We start from the raw sequence: 22,514 nt of genomic DNA, 5'->3' as shown, positions 1-22,514 counted from the left end.
AAGCTGGAAACATTTATTGCTTTCCTTAAGATGTGGTATGAGCTTTCTTCCAATTCAGAATTTATTTTTAATTATTCTCTTAACTGCTTATAAGTTCATTATAAATTATAGAGCAGATAGCTTAAAAGAAATCATTAAGATCACAAGTGTGACCCATATAAGGGGGATTGTTGAGCCATGGGGAATGAATGAAGTGTCTTGGTGTTCTGGAAGCTCATTCATAACTCAGTGGTCTCCCCTAGGGAAGTCCAAGGTACGTTTGAATCTGTCTGAACTGCAGAACAGGCTTTGTTCTGAATCCTTTCATCAGGGGAGAAGAGGCCAGGGGAGGATGTGTTTGACTATCTCAACTATAAAAACTAACTCTAGATTTTGCTGTAAATATATACATGGTACCTTTCAGCCCAGAGGGCTCATCTTTGTTCCTGGTTCCACCTCTTGTGACTACTGTCCATATGAACTGGAAAAAGAAAATAGAGCAGCATCTGACTTGGGTAAAAAGAAAAAAAACAACAGTAACAAAAAGTGCCTTCAGTTAAGAAATTCAGGAAGCTTATGACTATTCCACGTTTAATATGGGGCTATGCAGTTCCAGACTACAAATTATAATGACTCCACTACATTTATCCTATAAATAAACAGTCTTCAAAATGAAGAAATATCCAGATACTTTCCTCCTTCACTTACGTTGATCTAGACTTACACAGGGAGAGAGATCAGCCAGTTAAGAAACACTGTGAGAGACTGAGAGTCTACAAGAGCTGTCACTATGAGTTGATTGTTGATGGTAGATCTTATCAGTCTTGCACTGGAACATATGTTGTCCAAAACTGATGTCCATTGCTCCTGAGATGAGAATGTGACCAGAGTTACTCGGAGAGGTCATAACTGGACAGGGAACAATTGTCTTCAGAAGAGGAATTGGAAAATATGGGCCTTGTTTCGTGGCGGTAACAACACTCATTTTTTCAGTGCTGATTCTTAATACTGCTAAGTGTCAGAGTAAAGCTTTGTTGGACAGGATGTAAGGACAATGTTCTGGAAAAGAAGGACTTACACTATATGTGTTGCAGAAAGAACATGTTGTCTGTGTTTGGCAGTAATTCATGTTGAACTCAATGCTGCCTTATACAGGACTGAATTTGTCCCATCTTTGTACAATAAGGAATTAGTATTCATTTTTACCAATGAGCAATTCATTCAAAAAGTTTGTCTTGAGTGTGTAATTTCACTAATGTTAGTGAAATTACATTGGTGTGTCTGAAAGGAGAAATGAGGGCACAGTTACTGCAATTTGTCTGAGGTCATTTGGTGAATCTGAACCAATGCTGAGATTAGAGTGTAGCAGTGTCTGATGTCCAGTGTCCATATCCTGTGACCATAATCTCTACCTCATACCTCACCATTTTAAAACCTTTCAGGTCTCCTCTATGGCCCTGTGATAATTATTGTCTGGAAACTCTGACTTAGTTGACAGCCTTTCTTTTTAGATAATTAAAGGCATGTTGTGTATATATACCTTATCACACAGATACACCTTGAGTTCTTTTTTTCTTCACCGTGACTAAAACTAGTGCTGAATAATGTCATGCTTTAGAAAAAAAAAATTCTCAAACCAGTCAAGGGTCACAGGCTGGCTCACTGAGGGATTTTTTATATTGATAGTATTAATGAAGTACAAACTGTGTGGTCAGTTGCAGGCTTTAACATAGCCTGAGTCTCCCAGTTTCTCCCTTGCTTAGTATCTTTATGTTCTGAGGGCAAGCCAACATCAAACAGGAACACAGACAGGATTCTGAGAACATGTGGTTTTTCTGGAGGTTTGTAATAGGCCGTGCTATACTCCTAGTCCTGCTCTTATATTCTCATCACTGAGCCATTTTTAAAATCCTGGCTCTGCCTCACCATTTTTTCCAATCCTATGCCAGCACTATTTGTAGTTTCCCCACCTGTTACCCTGTGTATTACATCGTAACTGTCTGCGTATTGCTCTACAAATTCCACCTGCTAACAGACTGACTTGCAGCATTGCAAATAAATTACCATATACACTTCCCAGTTTTTTTGTTTGATTTTACGTTTTTAATCTATGTCAAGTATCTATCAAAGCTTCTGATTTTATTTTGCTCATTATTTGTTCTGCTTCTGTGAGTCGTACCTATCCATAAAAGAACCATACAAGAATTAAACAACAGATGCTCAAAAGATAATGGAGTTCATGTATCATGTTTTTTGTTTTTCTTCCTGAAATATTTAATAGAGAAGATAAGGGCTGAGGCTCACTGAGGTCTCTCCTCATTCCAGAAAGATATGATTTTATGTAGGGCTGCCTGGCAGTAGCTGTCACTAGAGGGTTTGTCCTCTGCTGTGCCTTATTTTTCAACGCTGGCTTTGGAGTTTGTGATTATTATGTCTCACATACTACTGACAGAGGCCAGATTTTGAATATTGGTACTGATATTTGTCTTGAAGCCTTTCTGAGAACCAGGGCTATCTGCTGCACCGACTACAAGACTGCTAATGTGACTCTAGGGATTGTGGGGGCATCCCCTCCAGTGATTGAGGGACCCTGAATGCCTGATGAAGCCTGACATAGTAGCTTACCCTTGTGCATATTTGCGTGCAGACTAAACACAGACCTCTGAGAGAAAATGGAGATGAAATAGGTGAAGCACATGGAGATTAGATTTGTTCTGTAGGTTAATCAAGGCTTTTTTATGATTTAGATAGATATGAAAAACCAAAGCTTCACTGACTGTTTTAGAGATGGGAGAGTGCAGCACTAGAAGCCTATTTGTCTTTCAGTTCATGGGATCAGTCTAATGTGCCAAGACTTAGCTTTTGGGGAAAATATGACTTGAAGTGATTTGCTAAAGGTTATGTAGATCATTTTAAACTGAGGTGGGTCACACAGTGTGCCAGCCTCGTGACTTTCCTTCCGCACAAAGAGCTGGCAACAGCCAGCAATCCCAGTACAGTCAGCATTTTCTCCATACTCCTGAAGCCCAAGCTGTGCCTTAGTAGTATCTGTCTTTCCTATAAATGTTTCTTGCTGCACTTCATCCATGGTTGAATTTCAGGGGTAGAGTAAGTTGTTTCTATATATGTACAGATGATAAAGCTCTTTGAGATCTTTTGAAGTCAGCAGTGCATTTGTTCTGTGCTTTCTCCATTTGTATTTCTAGTACTTAAAATAATAATAAATAAATAAATATATATATAGTACACACTTAGCTTCTGTTTAGTTAATGTTACCATACATGAGTAGGATAAAGATTTTCCAGAGTCAGAGACCGTGTCTCCTGTTGCTAGATGTGGGAGAGCTGTGCTCTGTGTCCACAGTGATGCTCTGACTGAGACTGGGCAGAATCAATTTTGTTTCCCATTTTAAAAAGCAGTTATGACATGCTTTGAAAATAACAGTACTCAGCAATACTTGTAAGATTCTATTAGCAGATTATGTAAGAGAACACTCAATTTGAATTTTTTTCTTTTTTTTTTTTTTTTGTAAAGTCATCATACTGTTCTTTTTACACAGAGAAATAGGCTGTCTATGGACAGAAACTTATATAAATACTTCTGATTTATGGAGATCTCATAAGGTCTTTAATCTTCCTGTGGCTGTCTGAGACAATCTTGGTAGATGTGGCCTATTGTGTTTTTACAGAGAAATGTTAAAACTGAAAACTAATGGTGATCACTTTCACATGAGCTGATTGTTTCACAGATGATGATTTAAGCACAGAAATCTGGCTTATTTCTTAGTCTATATCTGACTAGGTCAAATAGAAGAATAATGTGGAGAAACACTGATGAAATTTTCAGCATTTTTGTAGTTTTTATTTAAAAGTTGAGGTTTTATCTTCTGAGAGTTTGTGAGAGGGAAGAATAAGAAATAGGTCAAGGGATTGAAAGTCTGATGAACACTGAAAATACAGGAGTGATTTCTTGAAAGAATTTTCTAACAGCTTTGGATGAGCAAATGGAAGTTAAATAAATTGTTTCACAGTTGTTTTTTTTTTTCCATTAAAATAGTGTTAAAGACTGGCAGTGTTAAAGGCTGACACAGGAGGTGAAAACCATGCTTTGATTAGTTAGCAAAGCCCTTGGATTCTCAAGGAGCTTAATGCAGCTTGTGCCAGGAGACTTTTGCCTTCATAAGTTGGAGCTGTGGTGAGAAATATTGAGCGAGTTCCCACAGACCCATTGCTCCTGTTTGGAAAGCTCTGGCTCTGCATTCCTTGTACACGGGAACTACAAACAATATCTTATGGCCATGGTGTCCTCTGGAGTAATCCCTTATGAAAATTTATGTTGACATGAACCACAACACTATCCTCTTCTCAAATAAGAGTAGCCGACAATTCAGCGCTGCTGTCTCCACTGCAAATCTCCTGGAGACATCTTATTTATTTTAATCTGTTCAAAAAACATGAATATTCTTTTAATCTTACCATAAATCTATCTGGATCTCAAATGTCCTGCCATGGCAGCATAAAATGCTCTGTGTGGGTCACTGTCTTCCTTTTTCTCTACTTTGGATGTTCTTCCTTTTCTGCCCAGCTTGCTTATTTCTGTTTTCTTTTTCCTTAGGGACTTACAGTTTCTAGCTGTGTAGCCAGCTTTAGTGGAAATAGTCTTACTCTACCCCTGATGTGGGGATAAGCTGATTGAGAACATTGCTGCCTGTCCATGTCTGCTAATTCATACTACTCTATTGGGCTCAGCTTTCCTTTCTCTAGGTGATCTGGAACAGGCAACTCCCTTTCCTCTTTGAATTTGGCGTCATAATTCCATTTTGGCACTCTTTCCACTGTGGACCTTCATTCATATGCTTCTCATTATCTGCACAGTTCATTTATGAAATTAAATTAAAGTAGTAAACAAAATACCAGATACTCCTCCTAGTGCTCCATCTATAAATATCTTCTCTGCCTACTCATGTTTTCTGATTAAAGGGTAGTAAGTAGTTATTTAGAGAACCTAAAACAGGCCAGATTCCATCAAAGTAGGCCGTTCTTTTAAAATTATTTATTAATTATTATTAATATTGCATTTAGCTTCCTGTTTCAAACTTCCTAATAAAAAGCTTGTCTATCTAAAAATGCATATTGTTAAAGCTGAAGCTCCCTCTTCTGACATTTTCAGAAAGGGAAATAAAAGTAATTATGAGACCCTGTCCAACTAGATGATCTTTGAAGTCCCTTCCAACCTAGTCTATGGTTCAGTGCTTTTCTGCAATAAAAATCCTGAAGTTTTTTTTTTTTTTATCCAGAATGCATTGGCATAACCTACCTGATGTGTATTTTGAAATATTTCCCCCTTGCTTAAAATGTGAATGTGATCTTTTGGTTTTCTCAGACTAAATGAGAGATTCTGTGGTTCTAGGTGTTGCTTGCTTTGAACAGTGATGACATTTATGTTGGTTTTGTTATTAAAGTGATATGTATACCTGTGTACAAAGTAAACACTAAGAAAGGGGATACCTTTGCAGCAGTGGTTAGCAATGTTTTGAGAAAAATTCAGTCATTATCATGCATATATCCTTCTTTGAGAATGCTTGGAATTAAGGGTAGATTTCTCTTTGACATTCACAAGTCTAGTGTAATCCACAGCATGATGGGATTCTTGTTGTCATCGTAATAGCTCCATTTTTATTTCATGGCACAGGCACTCCAGCCATGATGAGGTCCAGAAGATGAAGTGTGGCTCCTCCTTGTATGAAGACATCTATGCCCATAAAGCTCACCCATGCTGTGCAGGGGAAGTGATGCTGAACCATTTGATATCACGTACTTGGATCCTCAGGCAAAAGAGTGCCAAGGAAAGGCTCACCTCTAATGCAGTAGTGCATTAAAAGGTCACAAGTCTTGTCAGCATAGGAGGCAGTGCTGGTTCAGAGCATTATAGCTTTGTATGAATTCTTCCCTGAGTTTTTTTTCTTTTAATACCTGTTTTTTCCTCCTGTAGGTTCTCCTGTGCTGTGCACAGTGAATAAGAGATGGTTTTGCTAACTTCAGAGGCTTTAACAGTCCTTGCTGCAACAGGAGTTGAGCATACCTCACAAAACATGGATAATTACCCATCCATAAGCCACACAAATTACATCAGCATTGGCAGAATGTGTATGTACATGAACATTTTGTTTGTAATCACTTTTAGACATGGGCTGAGAGTTTCCTAACGGATTACACGTGTGCAATTGAACTAAAGTCTGTGCACAGCATTCGACAACATTCGCTTCATTTTCGATGGAAATACTGTAGCAACTCTGAGAATATTTGTATTGAGCAAGGTGAAAAGCATGAAAAGGTCAGCTTCGGTGAGCATTTTTTTCTTTGTAAGGTTCAAATTGTATCCAACGTGGACATTGCTACAGAGGTTGGCTTTGGCTGATGGTAGGTGCAGGATAACTTAGTATAACTTGCCAGTTCCCAAATAAACCTTCATTTGTCTCCAGGACAACTGAAATGATCTGTCAAGGGAGAGGAAATATGCTTGGCAGTATGTTTGATCTCAGGTGCTATCTTCTCAAGTGTGGAAAACACAGGTACAAATTTGTGGCAGCAACCATATGAAGTTAATAGTTCTGCAGAGGTTTTCGTACTCTTCTTGGTGTCTGGTTTTGAGATGCACTGAACATTATTCCTAAATATGCGTCGCTGTTTTAAGGTGTTTCACCTCTTGGGTGTCCTTTTCTGCATCGGCTGTAGTGTGCTGTAATCTGAGAAGTGGCTGATGGGTCCACCTCGGACTTTAGACAGCGGCGGCCGCAGCGCGGACCAGCAGCGCTCTGCTGGCGCCTCAAGGCGTCCGCCCCGGGGGCGGTGGCGGTTCGAGCGCGGGCGCCCGCGGCCGCCACACGGAGCGGCTGTGGGCGGCCGCCGGCGGCCACGTGACTGCCCGGCGGGGATAATAAGCGGCCGCAATGAGCTGCGCTGGGCTTCTCCGGAGTGTCGGCCGCAAGGACCTACAGCAGCAGCAGCACAGGGAGAGCGAGAGCGGGAAGATCGCCACCGATCAGTGCCTACCTGACAGTTAAAGCCTCTGCTCTCAGCAGCTCATCAGTACTCACATCCCGTCTCCTTGGAAAAGAAAAAGGAAAAAATAATACACACACTGCTGTCTTCAACCCATCAGCAACCATACCAAGCTTAAACGTATATACATATTTAACTGTTAGAAGGCAAAGCAGTTGAAGCTGATCCCTGGGTAGAATGAACAGCATGAACCAGATAGAAACAAACATGCAGTACACCTACAACTATGAAGAAGATGAGTACATGACCCAAGAGGAAGAATGGGACAGGGACCTGCTCCTGGACCCAGCATGGGAGAAACAGCAAAGGAAGGTCTGGAAATAAAGTAATGTGTGTCTGTATGTGTGCTTCTTTGTGGAATTCTGGCCTCACTTGTAGCTGTGCTGCATCTGGAATTGCCGGGGCTGTGCAGTAAGGGGTTCTTATTTTATATCTTCCTTTCAGAAAGTAGCTTCTGAAATGTTGAATGTGCCTGATGGTTTCTCCAGAGCAGTAAATTGCAGCTATGACCGAAGTGTTGCATGAAGTGGTTCAAAACTGTGCAGAAAAACCCACCAAAATGACATGGAATGTTTGAGTTTTATTAGAATTTGTTCTCAAGATGGACTTGAGTGATTTTAGAAAGAATGTACTGCCTAGAAATATATGTAGCATAGGTTCGGAGAACTGTATTGATTGAGTTACCTTCCTATGTGCCATTCACTGTCTGGGTGAAAAAACAAGTCTATAAACTCACTGGACTATAGTATTGCAGAGGAAACACTTCTCACCTTATAGGTTTAGGAAAGCAGTTGTGTCACCTATACTCAGTTTCTGAATATAGGCATAGACTGTAACCCTACCAACAGTCTTGTTAGCAGTTTGCTACTGTAGTAATTATTACCCATTTAAATATGAGAGAAGAAAGATCTTATTTCAGAACGTTGAGTTGTAAGCAGCCTGTGGAGGAGAGGGATGAGAAATATCGTGAAGGGTTTGTTACTTCCTAATGTAGAAAGTGATGTTGAAATTGCAGCTGACAGATCTAGGATTACAAGGTTATCTACTGGTTACTGGAAGAAGAAAGAGGGACAGAGAGAAGTGGAGCATTAAATTATAGGGCTGTGTATGCTTTTTGCTATAGGTGAGCAACTCACTCCAAGAAGTTGTGTGGACTTTGATTAGGATAATTTTTAGCCCATGTCAGATCAAGAAAAAAAGAGTTGCCAAGATTGTATCTGAAGACAGAGTTGTAGTCATGGCTTCTGTATGACTGTAAAAGTAAGGGCTGTTAGAATTGTTAGGGCTGATGTGTTTACTTTTCCAGAATAGTTGATAGAGTGGATATTCTCCTCTCATTTTCACTTGTGGCCATCTGCTTAATGTGAGTTTGTCATGATTTTGTTCAATTTTCCTACATTGGTATCTGTTTAGATCCTTTACACACTATACACAAGTATAGTGTAAGAAGTCCAACAACTGGAACTCCTAACCAATTATTATACACCAACTTTGATGCTCATTTTAGTTTGATGCTCTTCATATCAAGTATTCTTTTATATTTTGCAGTAAGAATGACAGTGATTTAAGCGTTGATGATTTGAAACTGCTCAGCTATACCAAGCTGTGGTTATGTCTGATGAAGATTCAATTGCCCAGCAATTCAAAGAATACTTTCAAAATAAAGAAGTAATTGACTAGTTACTAGATAATCATCACTCTAATGTAATTTTCCTAGAGTGCAAATAAATAATGAGGATTTGGGTTCTGTAGGAGTTTTCTTATGTTTGCAGTAAATCTCTTGGCTGTTATAGAGTAACATGGAGTAGTTGATATGAGGCACCATAGCAAATTTTTTGTTTCCATTCCTCCAAACAAATAATGCTGCAGCATAAAGTCTGGTTCCTACATTCAAAAATGAAAGCTTACTTCCATAGGGTAGAGAGATAGTACCTTTGCTGCATTGTGTTGTCTGTTCCCAGTATTTGCTTTTAGTACTTAAGTGATATCACATTAAAATAAAATTTAAGATGGGGATCCTCATTCCTTGCCTTGGAAAGGAGTCTGAATTTATTACAACAAAGGAGTAATTTCACGTAAAGGATCTGAAACTTCTTATAATTTCAAGGCTTCTATATTCTAAGTAGTGCTAAGACAGCTGCAGAAAGTACGTTCTCACTTCCCTTACGTTAGGAAAAGATTGCAGATACATGGGCACAAATCTTTATTCAAACTGGTAATATAATATAGAAAAATGATCTCAGTGGAGCCCTCGCAGTTGGCAGCATATATTTTCTGTTAGACAGTCTTGGAACAAACCAGAAATAAATGCCATTGTTTCTATTGTGGGCTGCCCTCTCCAGACTTGCCATTTCAGTGATATGCCTGGTATGAGATCTGTCAACAGATGCTGGTAACACATGATGACGTCCATAGGATTACAATGGATGTGACGCCTAATTATAACCACGGTTCATAGAGTATTATGGTCTGCTGTTATCCAATCTCCTTGGTGGCTGCAGATGTCAGAATAAATATAAAGTACACTATATGAAGGGAGTCTCAGTAGTAGCTTAGCTGTGACTTTCTGAATATGAACACCAATTTAAGTGCTTTGGTTAGGGTGTCAAATCAAGGAAGTACAGCAATTTGACCATTTGTTGCATTAAGTGCTATTTCTAGGAACTTAAGTAGGTTCACATAGTTGCAAATTTCAAACAGCAACTTTGAAAAAACCACAGAACAACGGATCAATTTGTCTTCATTGCATTTGAGACAGATATGCTATCTTCAGTAGGAACTAGAGAACTACAACCTTGCTGTCTTTTAAACATGTAGATAGAAATGATCAGATTGGAAACTTCAGAACTCTGCTGCTTGACCCAGTACAGTTTGATTGATCTCGTGTGTTTAGACAACAGTTGAAAGATCTGTGACAGTGGCCCCTTGTTTCTTCAGTGCTACACTGAAATTCAAAAGCAGAGTCTGGCTGATCAGAAAGGCTGGGATTCTCTTCTTGACTCTTTAACCTGAATCAGGGTCAGTTTACCTTCTTAGACTTCAGTTTTCCTGCTGTTTAAAAAGAGGACCAAAAAAAAAAAAGACTATTTGTAAACAAATGATTGATGTAGTCTATTTTATGGTACGTTAGACTAATCATTGAGCCTCTTTCAATCACAACTATGTTGGATTGGAATGGAATTAAAAAATCATGCTACCTCATAGTGGAAGACTTAAAATCTGATATCTATTAACTTTCTAAAAAAATGTTCAACAAATTCTGCAATTCTTTTAGATTTGCAAGCCTTTATCTCAATATAATTCAAACAAACATGAAAAACTACAGTTTCCTTTCAGTTAGAAAACCTAAGACAACTCTACTTAAAATGCAGATATGCTGTACTGTTTGCCACATGTTTGAACTCCCAAGATTGCTCGGTGAGTTGTGTGTTAAACAGTGCTTTTTTTTTCCCCTCTTAATTATTTATGCAAGAAGAATTGATGCAAGAAAAAATTTGTTTTTGTAGGTCTTGGTGTGCAGAGTACCCGTTGTATCACTGTATGCAAAAGGAAAGACAGGATTACAAAACATAGACAAAATGGATGTTCTGACAGTGTTAAACTTAAGAGAATGCATGACAAGTCTAAGAAGGGGAAGGGTTGTTGTTTGGAGAGCAACTAGAGACTTTCATAAGCTCATAAAGAAAAGGCTCTCTTGGCCTAGGAGCTTCCATGCAGATGCCTACAGTGAAGTTTATACTCCCACTACATGGAAACATCTCTGTGCCTTAAGTAACAGGCAGTAAAAATTGTCTACTGCATACATTTCATTTTAAGATAACTGTTATAAATAATTTATTACAGGAGTGTACTTTTTTAGACTTTGGCATCAAATGGTTTTTATTAGCTTTTAAAAGAAGTCTTAAATCTTCTGGATAGAGAAAAAATCTGAAGATTATGAAAGAGGTGTGATCCCTTCTTCAGGACAGTTGTACTGTAAATGACTCAGCTGACTCCACATTTGTATGTTATACATTTCTTCCAGGTATTTGTGCGTGTCTGTGACAGTTGGGCTAATGTGTGTAAGGAAAGAACTGGAAACATACTCTGGTCTTACTGGTATTGTTATAGAAGAAAGTTCATATTCCAGCTTGCTTTATGGTCCTGATACCACCACTTTGTTGATTTAGAGGAGTTTTAATGTAGGTGCCAGCACCGAGAAGGCCAGTGACATTGTGGAGTGCATTCGGAAAAGTGTTGCCAGCAGGTTGAGGGAGGTGATTTTCCCTCTCTTCCCAACCCTGGTGAGGCCACATCTGTGGTGCTGTGTCCAGTTTGGGCTCCACAACACAAAAGAGATGCCTGTGGAAGGCTATGAAGATGATTAGGCGTCTGGAGCGTGTCTCTTAAGAGAAAAGGCTGAGAGAGCTGGAGACAAAAAGACTGAGAGGATCTCACCAATGTATTCAAATATCTTAAGTGTCTAGAGTGTGGGGCAGGACTCTCTTCAGTGGTGCCCAGCAACAAGATAAGAGACAGCAGGCACAGACTAAAACACAGGAAGTTCCATCTGAATATGAGGAAGAAACTTCTTTGCTGTGAGTGTGACAGAGAGGTCGTGGAGTCTCCTTCCCTGGAGATATTCTAAAGCCGTCTGGACATGATCCTATGCTATGTGCTCTAAGATGACCCTGACTGAGGACAGAGGGTTGGACTGGGTGATTTCCATCCTCACCTGTTCTGTGGTTGTGCATGAATGCAATTTCTGACTATTTTACGGTCTTTTATGATGGAATATAATAAATAAGAAGACTTGGAATATTTATTTGGCTTGATGTTGCACTCTGCAGATACAAATCTTGATGACACTGAGGCCGTGCATGTGTGATGACATCAGGAAACTTTCTCTAGGGTAGTCTCTGTCAGTACAATAGATTACATTTTTAGTGTGACCTATAAGGACTTGTCTGCATTACCTTATTTCACTAATAATATAACTCCTGTTGTCCTTGCATGTCAAATGGATAGTGGCAAATTCTTTGAAAGATGCTACCAGAACTGTGTATTATGGACAAAATGCTTTTTTTACTTGCATTGGTGCAACTTAATAATGTTCAGCAGATTACAGGGGTTGATTGCAGCCTGAAAGAGAGATTGACCTTGTGTTCAGTCTGACTTCAGTGTCTATAAATAGAATTACAGTCAGCGTCCTGGATTCACTCTGAAGTCGGTGTGGTCTTCTGTGGATGGAATTCAAATCAATTTCTTATCAGAAACCTTTTCTTGGAAAAAGTCTGCCTGTGAATGAGAAGACAGATTGTAGAAACCAACAGCTACATTCCTCAAACCAGGAACAGGAGAGAAATGGCCATGCTTGAATGAATGAAAAAGAAATGTGAGGCTGAAAAACGTTGGCAGGAGAGGCTGGATGCCACCAGAAAGATTCAGTACTGTAGAATCTGTGGATTTACAGGCTCTGGACTGAAATAATTGTCATGGAGAATATGGCTATATCTACAGTGTGTACAGTGTGTTCCAGCCTGGATTCTGCTCTTTTCTGATGTTCTATGGAAATGATCAGTTGTGGAGTGTTGTATTTGTTTTTCACAGACGGGAAAATATTTTCCCTTGAATTATCAGCCTTGGAGTTAAGATCTCACAGCACACCAACATTCCAGGACTCATTTCAGAAAGGGATTTCCTTTGTAAGGAGGCAAGTCTACCATGTACCAGTGTTGAAAGCAGAATGATATTGTGTGGAGAAATCATGATACACTGAGTCCAGTACTGCAACTCTGTGTACTTTATCTTTTATTCAAATAATTAGTTAATAAGTGTCTTGGAATTTCTACAGGTTAAGAGCAGGGTTTTGTATTGCTAGTAGTAGTTAGAAAAGCAAACCATTTCACCTTTCAAAACATATTTTATTTTTTCTTAGTAATCATCCAGCATTGTACCTGCCTTCTATAGAAACACAATGTGATTCAAAATGGTATATGGCAATATAGATGCAGGTGCACCTTTTGGTAACATTAAGTTTCAGCATTCCAAAGGCAAACACTCCAAAAGCCAAAAATGCCAAAAGCTCTAATATTAAGAACATACTCACGTAAAGCATCAGTTGCTTCCTTTTAAGTCCCAGGTGCTCTTTAAGTGACCTTCCTGGTGGTAGATGGCCCCATATAGGAGGCCAAAGAACTTGGTCATTAGTGGGGACAGATTCCATTTTTGCTACCAGTTCATCTTGATTTTTCAGCATGTACAGTGATTATATTAGACACTGATGAAACAGAGGAACGTGTAGTTGCAGTGTCTCTGGCTCTATGGAGAGCTGTCATGATGGTAGCTGGACTCTATAGAATTATGGGATGTGTTTAAGGCTTACTCTGTATGATTGGCCTCCTAGTGATTAGCACTTGCTAAAATAGTAACATGTTAAGTTCCTCTTGCTGATGTTATTTGCCTGGAATGGTGTTTGAGAAGAATATGCTGAAAGGATAGTTGAATGATCATATTTTGTCAGTGTGCTTCATAACTGATCTTGGACCAATGAGGTGTGCAGCTGAGAACTCTGAAAATTGTGGTGCTTGCATATGAAGGAAAAATCAAGTAAAGCTATTATGAAATTCACTTAATGAGAAATGATTATGGAGGTAGAATGGGACGTTTTTCCCTATTAGTGCCAAATGTGACAAATTTTTATATTGCTCTTTTTTTTTTTTCCTGTTTAAACTCAGCATCCCCTCCTCAATGTTATATTCCACATTGTAAGCTCTGTATGCTTTTGCTAGTGTTGTCAAATGGATAATTCCTACAGTTCCAGTTCAGCTGTTAATTTCTGCCAGCCCTCAAAGATCTGCCTAAAAAAAACCCAGTAAGCCTTACCAACCTCAGTGTAAAGAATTTCTTCATAATGTCTGATCTAAATGTGCCACCTTCATTACCGCTTGTCCTGTTGCTGCTCACTGATAAAGAATCTCTCCATATCTTGCCTGCTATAGGGTGCCTGCTTTGGCACAGGGGTTGGACTTGATGATCTCTAGGTCACTTCCAAGCCCTACAGTTCTGTGATTCTGTGATCTTCTTTGTAGGCCCCCTTTAAATACTTGAAGACCAAGAAAATCCAGTCTCCCCAGAGCCTTCTCTTCTCTAGGCTGAACAACCTCAGTTCTCTGAGGAACCATTTTGTGTCAGGAAGCAAAGGCTACTACCTTTCTGCCTATACTCACAGGCAGTCCAGCCTTCTCTGAAACGTGTATAGCAAAATGTCTGCAGATACACTGATCCAATTAGTAAGACAATAAGGATTGGAAGAAAGTGTGGATCTAAGTGGGTTTCCATAAGCTGCAGCCAAGGTGCTTAAGAGCTAAAGAAAAGCTGTGGACTTTGCTATAATCTCTTGAGAAAGGAATGTCTGCATCTTTTCCTCTGGATCTGTGTTTGGGTCATTGAAAGGCTGAGTGGAGAGGTATGGGAGGTGTTTGCTTGAAGTGTGCTGAATGTCCTCAGCTCTGAGACTGCAGTAAATGAGTCCAGAAAAAAGTCAGATCCTGAATGCCTAACATAAATTTAGTCACTTTTGCACAAACTCAGATACATTTAATAATGTTTAGCTTAAATGAAGCTTAGCAACAGGATTTTCTTTAGTTGTAAAAAAAAAAAATACTATATGGGTAGAATTTATTTATATCGTATTTATTATATAGGTAATATACTCTGAGTGAATATATTTTTTATCTCTGTGCATTATTTCTCTCAGCTAATACCAGAAAGAAAATGTATTCACATCTAGTACTTCATTTCCTTCTAAATGAAATATCATTGCTAGTAGTTTGGGGTGACTTTTCAAGTCTTCAAGTGTTTGAAGAACATGATTTCATTGAAAAGCTCTGTTAAGAAATGCACTATTTGTTCTTATAATATTACTGGGTTTGTTGGCTGCGCCTGGTGTTGAAAGGCTGAAGCATAAAGCTGATAGAAGTTATACCAGCAAATACAATGTAATGACCACCTTCTGTTACTGTTTCTATACTTATTCTGTTGTAGCTCTTTGCCCTGGTAGTACAAGTACCTCTTTAATGCAAACTGAGATTACATGGTCCTAGTAATGCTCAAAGTTCTGGTGTGAGAGGGTTACAGGACAGGTGTTAATGCAGTCGTGATTTTCCTCTGTTATTGTAAGTACTGGAACAGAGCATCTGTAGAGGTAAAGGTGGAAGAATTTGAAATAGAGTGTTCCATTTTACTGGAAGTGCTGACTTGAAGTAGCAGCTTGTAGAAATGCACTTACTTCTTCAGGAAGCATGTTCAGCAGCAGGAACTGACAGTTAAGTGGCTAATGTTTGTTTTTATATTTGGACCTTAAATGTTCATTCTTGCACATGGATAACAAAAACAATCTTGAATTTATTTTCTTAGTGCAAGAATGAATGCTGCTGTTCCCAGTTTTCCCTGCTTTTGATTTGCAAGGGCATTTCAGTTTGTCCGTGTATCTCCAAAACAGTGGTTGTGTTATCTGTGTGGTGGTTTTACAGATGAGAAGTGCTAGGTGTTTCTTTTTTCCTTGGTGTGAATAAGATGTTCTGTTCACGCCAAAAGCTTTCTCCCAACTGCTCTTAACTGTCAGAATCCCTTCAACTTGCAATTTGATGCCTAATCAATCCAGCCACCCCTTACTTTGATAACAACTAACTGAACCTAATACAGAGTACATGGATTCTACTCTGAGCTGCCTGCTATAAAAGCTTGTTCCTCTGTACTACCATAGCAGGAGTCTGCGGGAAGTGGCTACCCTGAACTAAAATTAGCATCTGTGTTTATTCCTTAAGCGTCTAAGGAAACGCTCATATTTTTATAGGTGTTGAACACCCAGGCATTTCCAATGACATCAAGAGGAACCTCTGAAAATCAGTCTGCTATTTTGGTACTCACAGAAAGGCCTAACCATCCAGCATTAAGTGATTTCTTTTTTTAAACTCAGTTTTATGTTTAATCTTGACAGCAGTGTAAGTTTTCACTGCTGTGAGACTTAAGATATCGCATTCTGGCATATGAGACTAGAAGAAAATGGGTACCCAGCTGCATTAAATACAAACAAAAAGTAGAACAAATGATTGTAGAGTTCAGGGAGTATTTTACCTAGGTTGGTTTCTTTAGCCTATGGAAAATATCAGCAATCAAAATTTATCTCCAGCTGTATTTCAAGATGTAGTTCCACCACACAGTTTCTTTGATGGAGCAACTGTCCACCCTTGACTCTACTCTTTTTTTGTAGACTTACAGTCCCTTTCGTTTTCTGCTACAGTGATCTTTGGCTGCAGACCGTATTGAATCACAGAATGGCTTGGGCTGGAAGAGACTTTAAAGATTATTTAGTTCCAACCCTCTGCCTTGGGGAAGAAGGTGGTGCTGAAGTAATTTAAAAACATCTGCAGTATTCCCATTCACCTAGTCACCACTTTTTAATGCCAAATCAGTAAAGCAGTTGGTAGTGCAACATCACAAGCAATTTTATCTGTACATGTATATATTATGTATAATGCTCATATCATTCATTTGGCATTACTATTAAAAGGCAAACAAAACACCATACATGAGGCTGAAGGTTACCTGCTCTTCTTTTGCCTGTGGCCTTCAGTTCCGTACCCAAGCACAGGTATGACTCCTGTTAAGGACAGTTATCCTATAAACAAAGCACTGTGTGTTTAGTTGAGCATCTTGCTTATCACAAAATCGTACTGTCTAAAACAGTTCATGCTTTCAGCAATTAACAATCTCCACTGTTTGTTATTTACCCATCTATTCTTAGCTGAGCCATTGAGAACATGTTAGTTAAATTCTGTATCCAGTTAGAATCAAGCTATCCACAGAACCTGAGTAATGTTTTGGTATTTTTAATGTCTATATGAGAATCTCAGTAAAAATAGTTTAGGAACTCTGGAATTTTTTGGAAAGTCTTCTGATTTATAGGATATTTTGAATGTTTTAGAAATATTACTTGATAGCTCATGGAAACATTAGAGTTTAAAACATAAGCCCAATATACTTAAATAGTACCTTTAACAGCAATCAGGTGGTTTTTTTTTTTTTTTTTTGTTTTAATCAAAATTGAAGAGTGTTATTTCCTAGTCATTATGTGCTGTAGTAAAATAATACAACACTCATAACTTGGTATATATGTTATAGAGATGCTTTTCACTGTATGATTGAGAATTAATGTGCAAGGTTTTCCTTTCTCTGTAAGAGTCTCAGCTGAAACTTTTGTGTAGATTGCAAACGAAATTAGATTTGTTGATATTACGTAATAGAGTGCAAAGACATGCAAAGACATTATTTAGTGTGTAAATATCTCAGAATCTGACTGTAACTTCTTTTCCCCATTGTATATTGATGTCAGAGCCATAAAACAGAGATGTATGTGCTGCTGTGTGTGCTATTCAAAACCTTTTAATTTTATAAAAAATATGGAAGATGTTTTTTTATGCTTATGGAAGTGCTTTAAAAACGAACGTAGTTTTATCACCACTTGTATTGGTGGTGTATACCAATTTGTAATGGATTTACTTACCTGGCAATGTGGTATAAAATTAGTGGATAAAGATAGCATGGTGAAGTAAATCAACAGTGAAAGCAAAGGAAAGACATTTGGAAATCCAGTCAACTAAATCCTAGATTAGCCTACTTTAATTAATCCATCTATTTCCAGAGGGCATACCTTTAGTTCCTTCCATGCTACATGGATGTGTGAATGTTTCTTTCATCTCATCCTAAATTTATTTGGTCATTTAAACATGTATTTGCTGAAACAAAAATGTTAACCAGCACTACCTGTGATAGTTCAGGAACTCTTGGGACACGAGGATGAGGACTCTGGGGCACAGTTGGTGAGAGAAGGAATGGAGTCTTGAATGGAGAATGGGAAGCACCGTCACATTAAGAAGACTAATTTGGCTCTGATATTGCACTGTTAATGCATGCTCATTGCTTAATGTACTGAAGAGAAAGCCTCAAGCAAGAAAAAGGGCATATACCTCACCTTGAAAGCACACCTGCAGATTTGTCACTTGCAGGTCCACTACAGTAGTTGTGATGTTTTTTGGATTACCTATGTTCCATTAAAACTCACCAGGGAGTGGCAATAATAAGAGATTATATTTTTGTTTCCTAATAACAAAGAATTGACCATTCATAACGCTGGAAAAAAAGAATAGAGAGAGAGAGAAAAAACAAACAGAAAATTGTCTGTCTTAAAACTTTTTATGTTGCTGAAAAAGTTCCCTTCAAATCCGTTCTCATTTTTACTTTGAATTCCTTTTCTCAGCATTTATTGTTGATACACTTGTAATGTAGAGAATGTTATATTGCGTTCCTCCTCAGATCATTGTCGCAGTTTTGGTTTTTAGGCCCATCTCCCTACCCTTTCCCCTTTCCCAGGGCATGGGTCTGTGGGTGCCCCCACCCCATTTGTTATAGAACCGGGCCAAAACAGACCATAAACCATTGACAGATAAGATCATTGCAAACAGTGAGGGATTTGCTCCTTATTATTCATTCTAACTAGAGTAAATTATCTGTAGCTGCTGTAGGACAGCAACTTGTGGCTCTTGAATGAAAGCTTATCACAGAGAGTGTTACTTGGATGCTGCTTGTGACCAGCTTTTTTCAAGAGTTCATGCATATCCAAATAAACAAACTAAACTGAAAAAATAGTTGTTCACCTCCAAGAAAAAGCTGCTTTGCAAAACTCAGCCCCTTGGCACTAAGGAAGGTGGAGAAAGCATTATTAGAAGTCTTCCAGTGTTGCAAACCTGTCTAGTTACAATATTCGAATAGCTCCTGCACCCCAGCTCATGTTAGAAAATATCTTTGCACTGAAGTTGGGCTTATAATTTATAGGGTTAGGTTGTATGGCTGGGGGGAACCTTTCACTTTTAGGTCACTCTTTTGAAACCAGGCCAGGTGAATAACTGACAAGGTTGCTAACACATGCATAGTGTCTATGAGATGAGTTGTAGTCCCAGTTTAGCTCTCGAGGGGACAGGTGTCCCCATCATTTAAATGACCAGAAATGGCAGCTTCATTGGAGATGCCCATAACTGGTCTTATTAGTGAGAGGTTGGGGCAGTGACTTTTTATTCTAGAGGTGAGAGCTAAAACAATTTCTATTTGTAAAAATGTGCTCTCAAATTGCATTTGTGGGGTTATTCACAGTCACTGCTATTCATAACAGTTCCGAGTAATTTTTTCTCCATACCTAAATGGCTGGCACATTTTATGATTCAGTAACTGTTTAAGGAAGGAAAGATAACTAGTAAGCAACTGGATTTCTGACTTTGATTTTTTTTAATGTAAAATTAACTTTGGATAACTGAGAAGAGATTCTGAAGATACTGGCAAATTACTACATGCCATTTTTCTCGTCTTCACTGTAGGTTCTCATCTTGCTTAACTCAGAGTTTTTTATTCACATGACATAGCTCTATCAATTTTTTATCTTTCTTGCTACTCTTTTTATATTGAGATTTTTTCAGGAGTATTTAAAATACCTTAATATTTAAAACACCTTAAAAGCCATGGTGAATTTTCACTGCAATAGTGTTGTGGGATGTGAAGAGTTTATGATTCTCATTATCCTTGAATACAGACATTGAGCACTTAAAAGTACTCAGCTATGTCTAACATCTGCTTCTGTTGTTAAATGGTTTATAGTCCCAAGTAAGGAATCGTGGATCATAAAATGCTCAGCATTTACACCTATGTATATATGTTAATTGATGTATGGTGTGATAAAGTTAGGAAGGAAATGTAAATATCATGATTTCTTTCCCAAGATAATAATACAGACTATGAGCAGTGTATGTACACAAATAATAAGTCATTACATCTGCTTTCATTTTAATTTGTGTTTTACTTTGAATCTTTTTCATTCTGTTGTGTTTCTTCAGCTTTGTTTCTTTATTATTCTGTCTTCACTTTTCCACTTCCTTATCTTCAATTTCTCTGCTGAATCTCTGCCCAAAACTGCATTTTTCCCTAAGAGAAATTATGGGTTCATAGAGTAGGAGAGGTAAGGGACCATCACTGCAGAAAGAACACCCAGACAGCATAATTTTACAGCTATCTGTTAATTGCCCAGTACTTGGATTACTAAATGGTAATTGTCATCTGCTGAATGACTTCTTATTTTGCAGTTTTAGGGACCCTCTATCACAGAACCTGGAAGGAAAACTAGTGCTGGCTATTCTCCCTTTTTAAGGTTAGAGTGTGTATGTCGATTAGGATGGGAATCTTCCATGAACATTGTAGGAAATATGACTGGGTGAATCCATCTATTCCTCTGCTTTCAGGCAGAGACAAATACACTGTTCATCACTTATTTAACCAACTTGTTCTAGAAGATCTCCAAGAAGAAAGATTCTACATTTACTCAGGTGATCTCTTCCACTATTCTGCTTATATAGTTGAGAATTATGTAAATCTTTCTCATTTTTGTTTATGCTCATAACTCTTTGTTAGCTTGAATGAATGCAGACAGCTGATTTATTCTCTTCCCTGTTGTGACCTTTTAAATGGTTGAGTCAAGAATTAGACTTATTTTGTGCTTCTATTGATTAGATATTTTATAGGATTCTTGTCTCTTTTATTTGTATATCACTTTTTTAATTTTTTTTTTCCGGTGGGGTAGGGGGGTGGGGTGAGATTTTCTTATTTGAGTGAATTTCTGAAATTTCAAACATGAAACATAGATTTGGACCATATTTGCCCTAAGATTGATCCTGAACACTTTTTAGTTTCAAATGGGATTTTAAACACTGCAGGTACTCCTACTTTTTAATGTCAGTGTTTCTGATTGAAGATACATTTGAAACAGGCAAAATTATCTAGAAGGCCAACGGCATCCTGGCCTGTATTAGAAATAGCGGAGCCAGCAGGAGCAGGGAGGTGATCATCCCCCTGTACTCAGCTCTGGTGTGGCTGCACCTCGAGTACTGCGTTCAGTTTTGGGCCCCTCACTACAAGGACATTGAGGCCCTGGAGCGTGTTCAGAGAAGGGCAACAAAACTGGTGAGGGGTCTGGAGCACAAGTCTTATGAGGAGCGGCTGAGGGAGCTGGGATTGTTTAGTCTGGAGAAGAGGAGGCTCAGAGGAGACCTTATTGCACTCTACCACTTCCTGAAGGGGGGTTGTGGTGAGGAGGGGGTGGGCCTCTTCTCCCTGATAAATAACGACAGGACGAGAGGGAATGGCCACAAGTTGTGCCGGGGAAGATTTAGATTAGACCTGAGGAAACATTTTTTCTCTGAAAGAGTGGTCAGGCACTGGAATGGCCTGCCTAGAGAGGTGGTTGAGGCACCATCCCTAGCGCTGTTCAAGAAGCGTTTAGATGAGGTGCTGAGGGATTTGATTTAGTAGTTCAGTGGGTAGGGATGGTGTTAGGAGGATGGTTGGACTAGATGATCTTATAGGTCCTTTCCAACCTAATGTACCTATGAACCTAGAACTGATAAAAATAGATGAGTGAATGACCCTATCACATTGCATTTTGAGAAGTTACATTCTCGGATCATTTAGGCACCTGCTGCCATAAAACTTTCATAAATTATATCATCAGTGGTAATGAAAAAGGAAGGAACTTCCTGCAGGAAACAGAGCAGCAGTAGCATTTTACCAATGGTCCACTGAAGTCCTGAATTCTATGAAGACTTACCTAAATTTTCATGCTCAGGGCTGATGCTTCTGTTTCACACATTAAGGCTTTCATTCCTCAACACTTCTGCCTTTTCCAGACATGTCAGCTGATCTGATAAAGATATTGTCTGCCTGTTCCTAGTAAAGCAATATTGTAACTATTTCTCCCCCCCCCCCCCCAAAGCCCTAATGAAACCTCATCTTCTTTCCTTTCATCCTTCTTGAGGATAGCTCATGTAGAAACCCATGCAGAGTTTCCCTTACATCTTGCCACCTCCTGAGTTTCCTTCTGTTTTATACCAAGACGATGTAACCCTTTTCCATTGTCTCCTCTGAAAGAAAGACCTGTTATCTCTTTATAAGAAATGGTTCAATAATCTTAACATTTCTCAAGGTTCAGGCTTGCCAGATTATTCTTGGAGGGATATTTACATGCTCTGTTTGGTTTTGTTTGTTTTTTTAATAGTGAGCACTGTAAAACAGACATGAAATCATCCAGCGCTAGGAGAGGGTCATGTATTTTACAGGAAACCCTAGACTCACATAGGATTAGACCACCTGCTTTTTAAGGATTGAGGTTTCCCCAGGCTGTTCTGTGCAAACAGAACACAGAAGAATGCTAGCATGACTTGTACTGTATTCTGTGTGATGAATTCATCCCTTTAATGATGTTGCCTAATAAAATTAAGGAGCTGGGACAATATCCCTTTAGGAGCTGATCTACTGGTAGTGGAAAGTATATCCACATAGCATGTCTGGCACCATTTGTTCAGCTATAGAGGGGGATGTGCTGGAGCAGGGTAGGCT

General features: G+C 38.8%; 1 protein-coding gene across 1 annotated transcript in view; it reads left to right on the top strand.

Moving 5' to 3' along the window:
- Positions 1-6,994: 6,994 nt before the first annotated feature.
- The window catches only part of ACTN2 (actinin alpha 2), a 63,314-nt gene continuing 47,794 nt past the window's right edge, over positions 6,995-22,514 (top strand). Inside the window, exon 1 of the mRNA XM_065730025.1 lies at positions 6,995-7,352. Within this exon, the coding sequence (XP_065586097.1) occupies positions 7,218-7,352 (135 nt within the window). The 5' untranslated portion in view covers positions 6,995-7,217. The remainder of the gene's footprint in view (positions 7,353-22,514) is intronic.

Source organism: Cyrtonyx montezumae, unplaced genomic scaffold (assembly GCF_038088225.1).
Source record: "Cyrtonyx montezumae isolate F1298 unplaced genomic scaffold, pur_monq_1.0 scaffold_0, whole genome shotgun sequence".
Classification (NCBI taxonomy): domain Eukaryota; kingdom Metazoa; phylum Chordata; class Aves; order Galliformes; family Odontophoridae; genus Cyrtonyx; species Cyrtonyx montezumae.
Note: the sequence above shows the minus strand (reverse complement) of the source record. Positions and strands in the feature narration are given on the sequence as shown.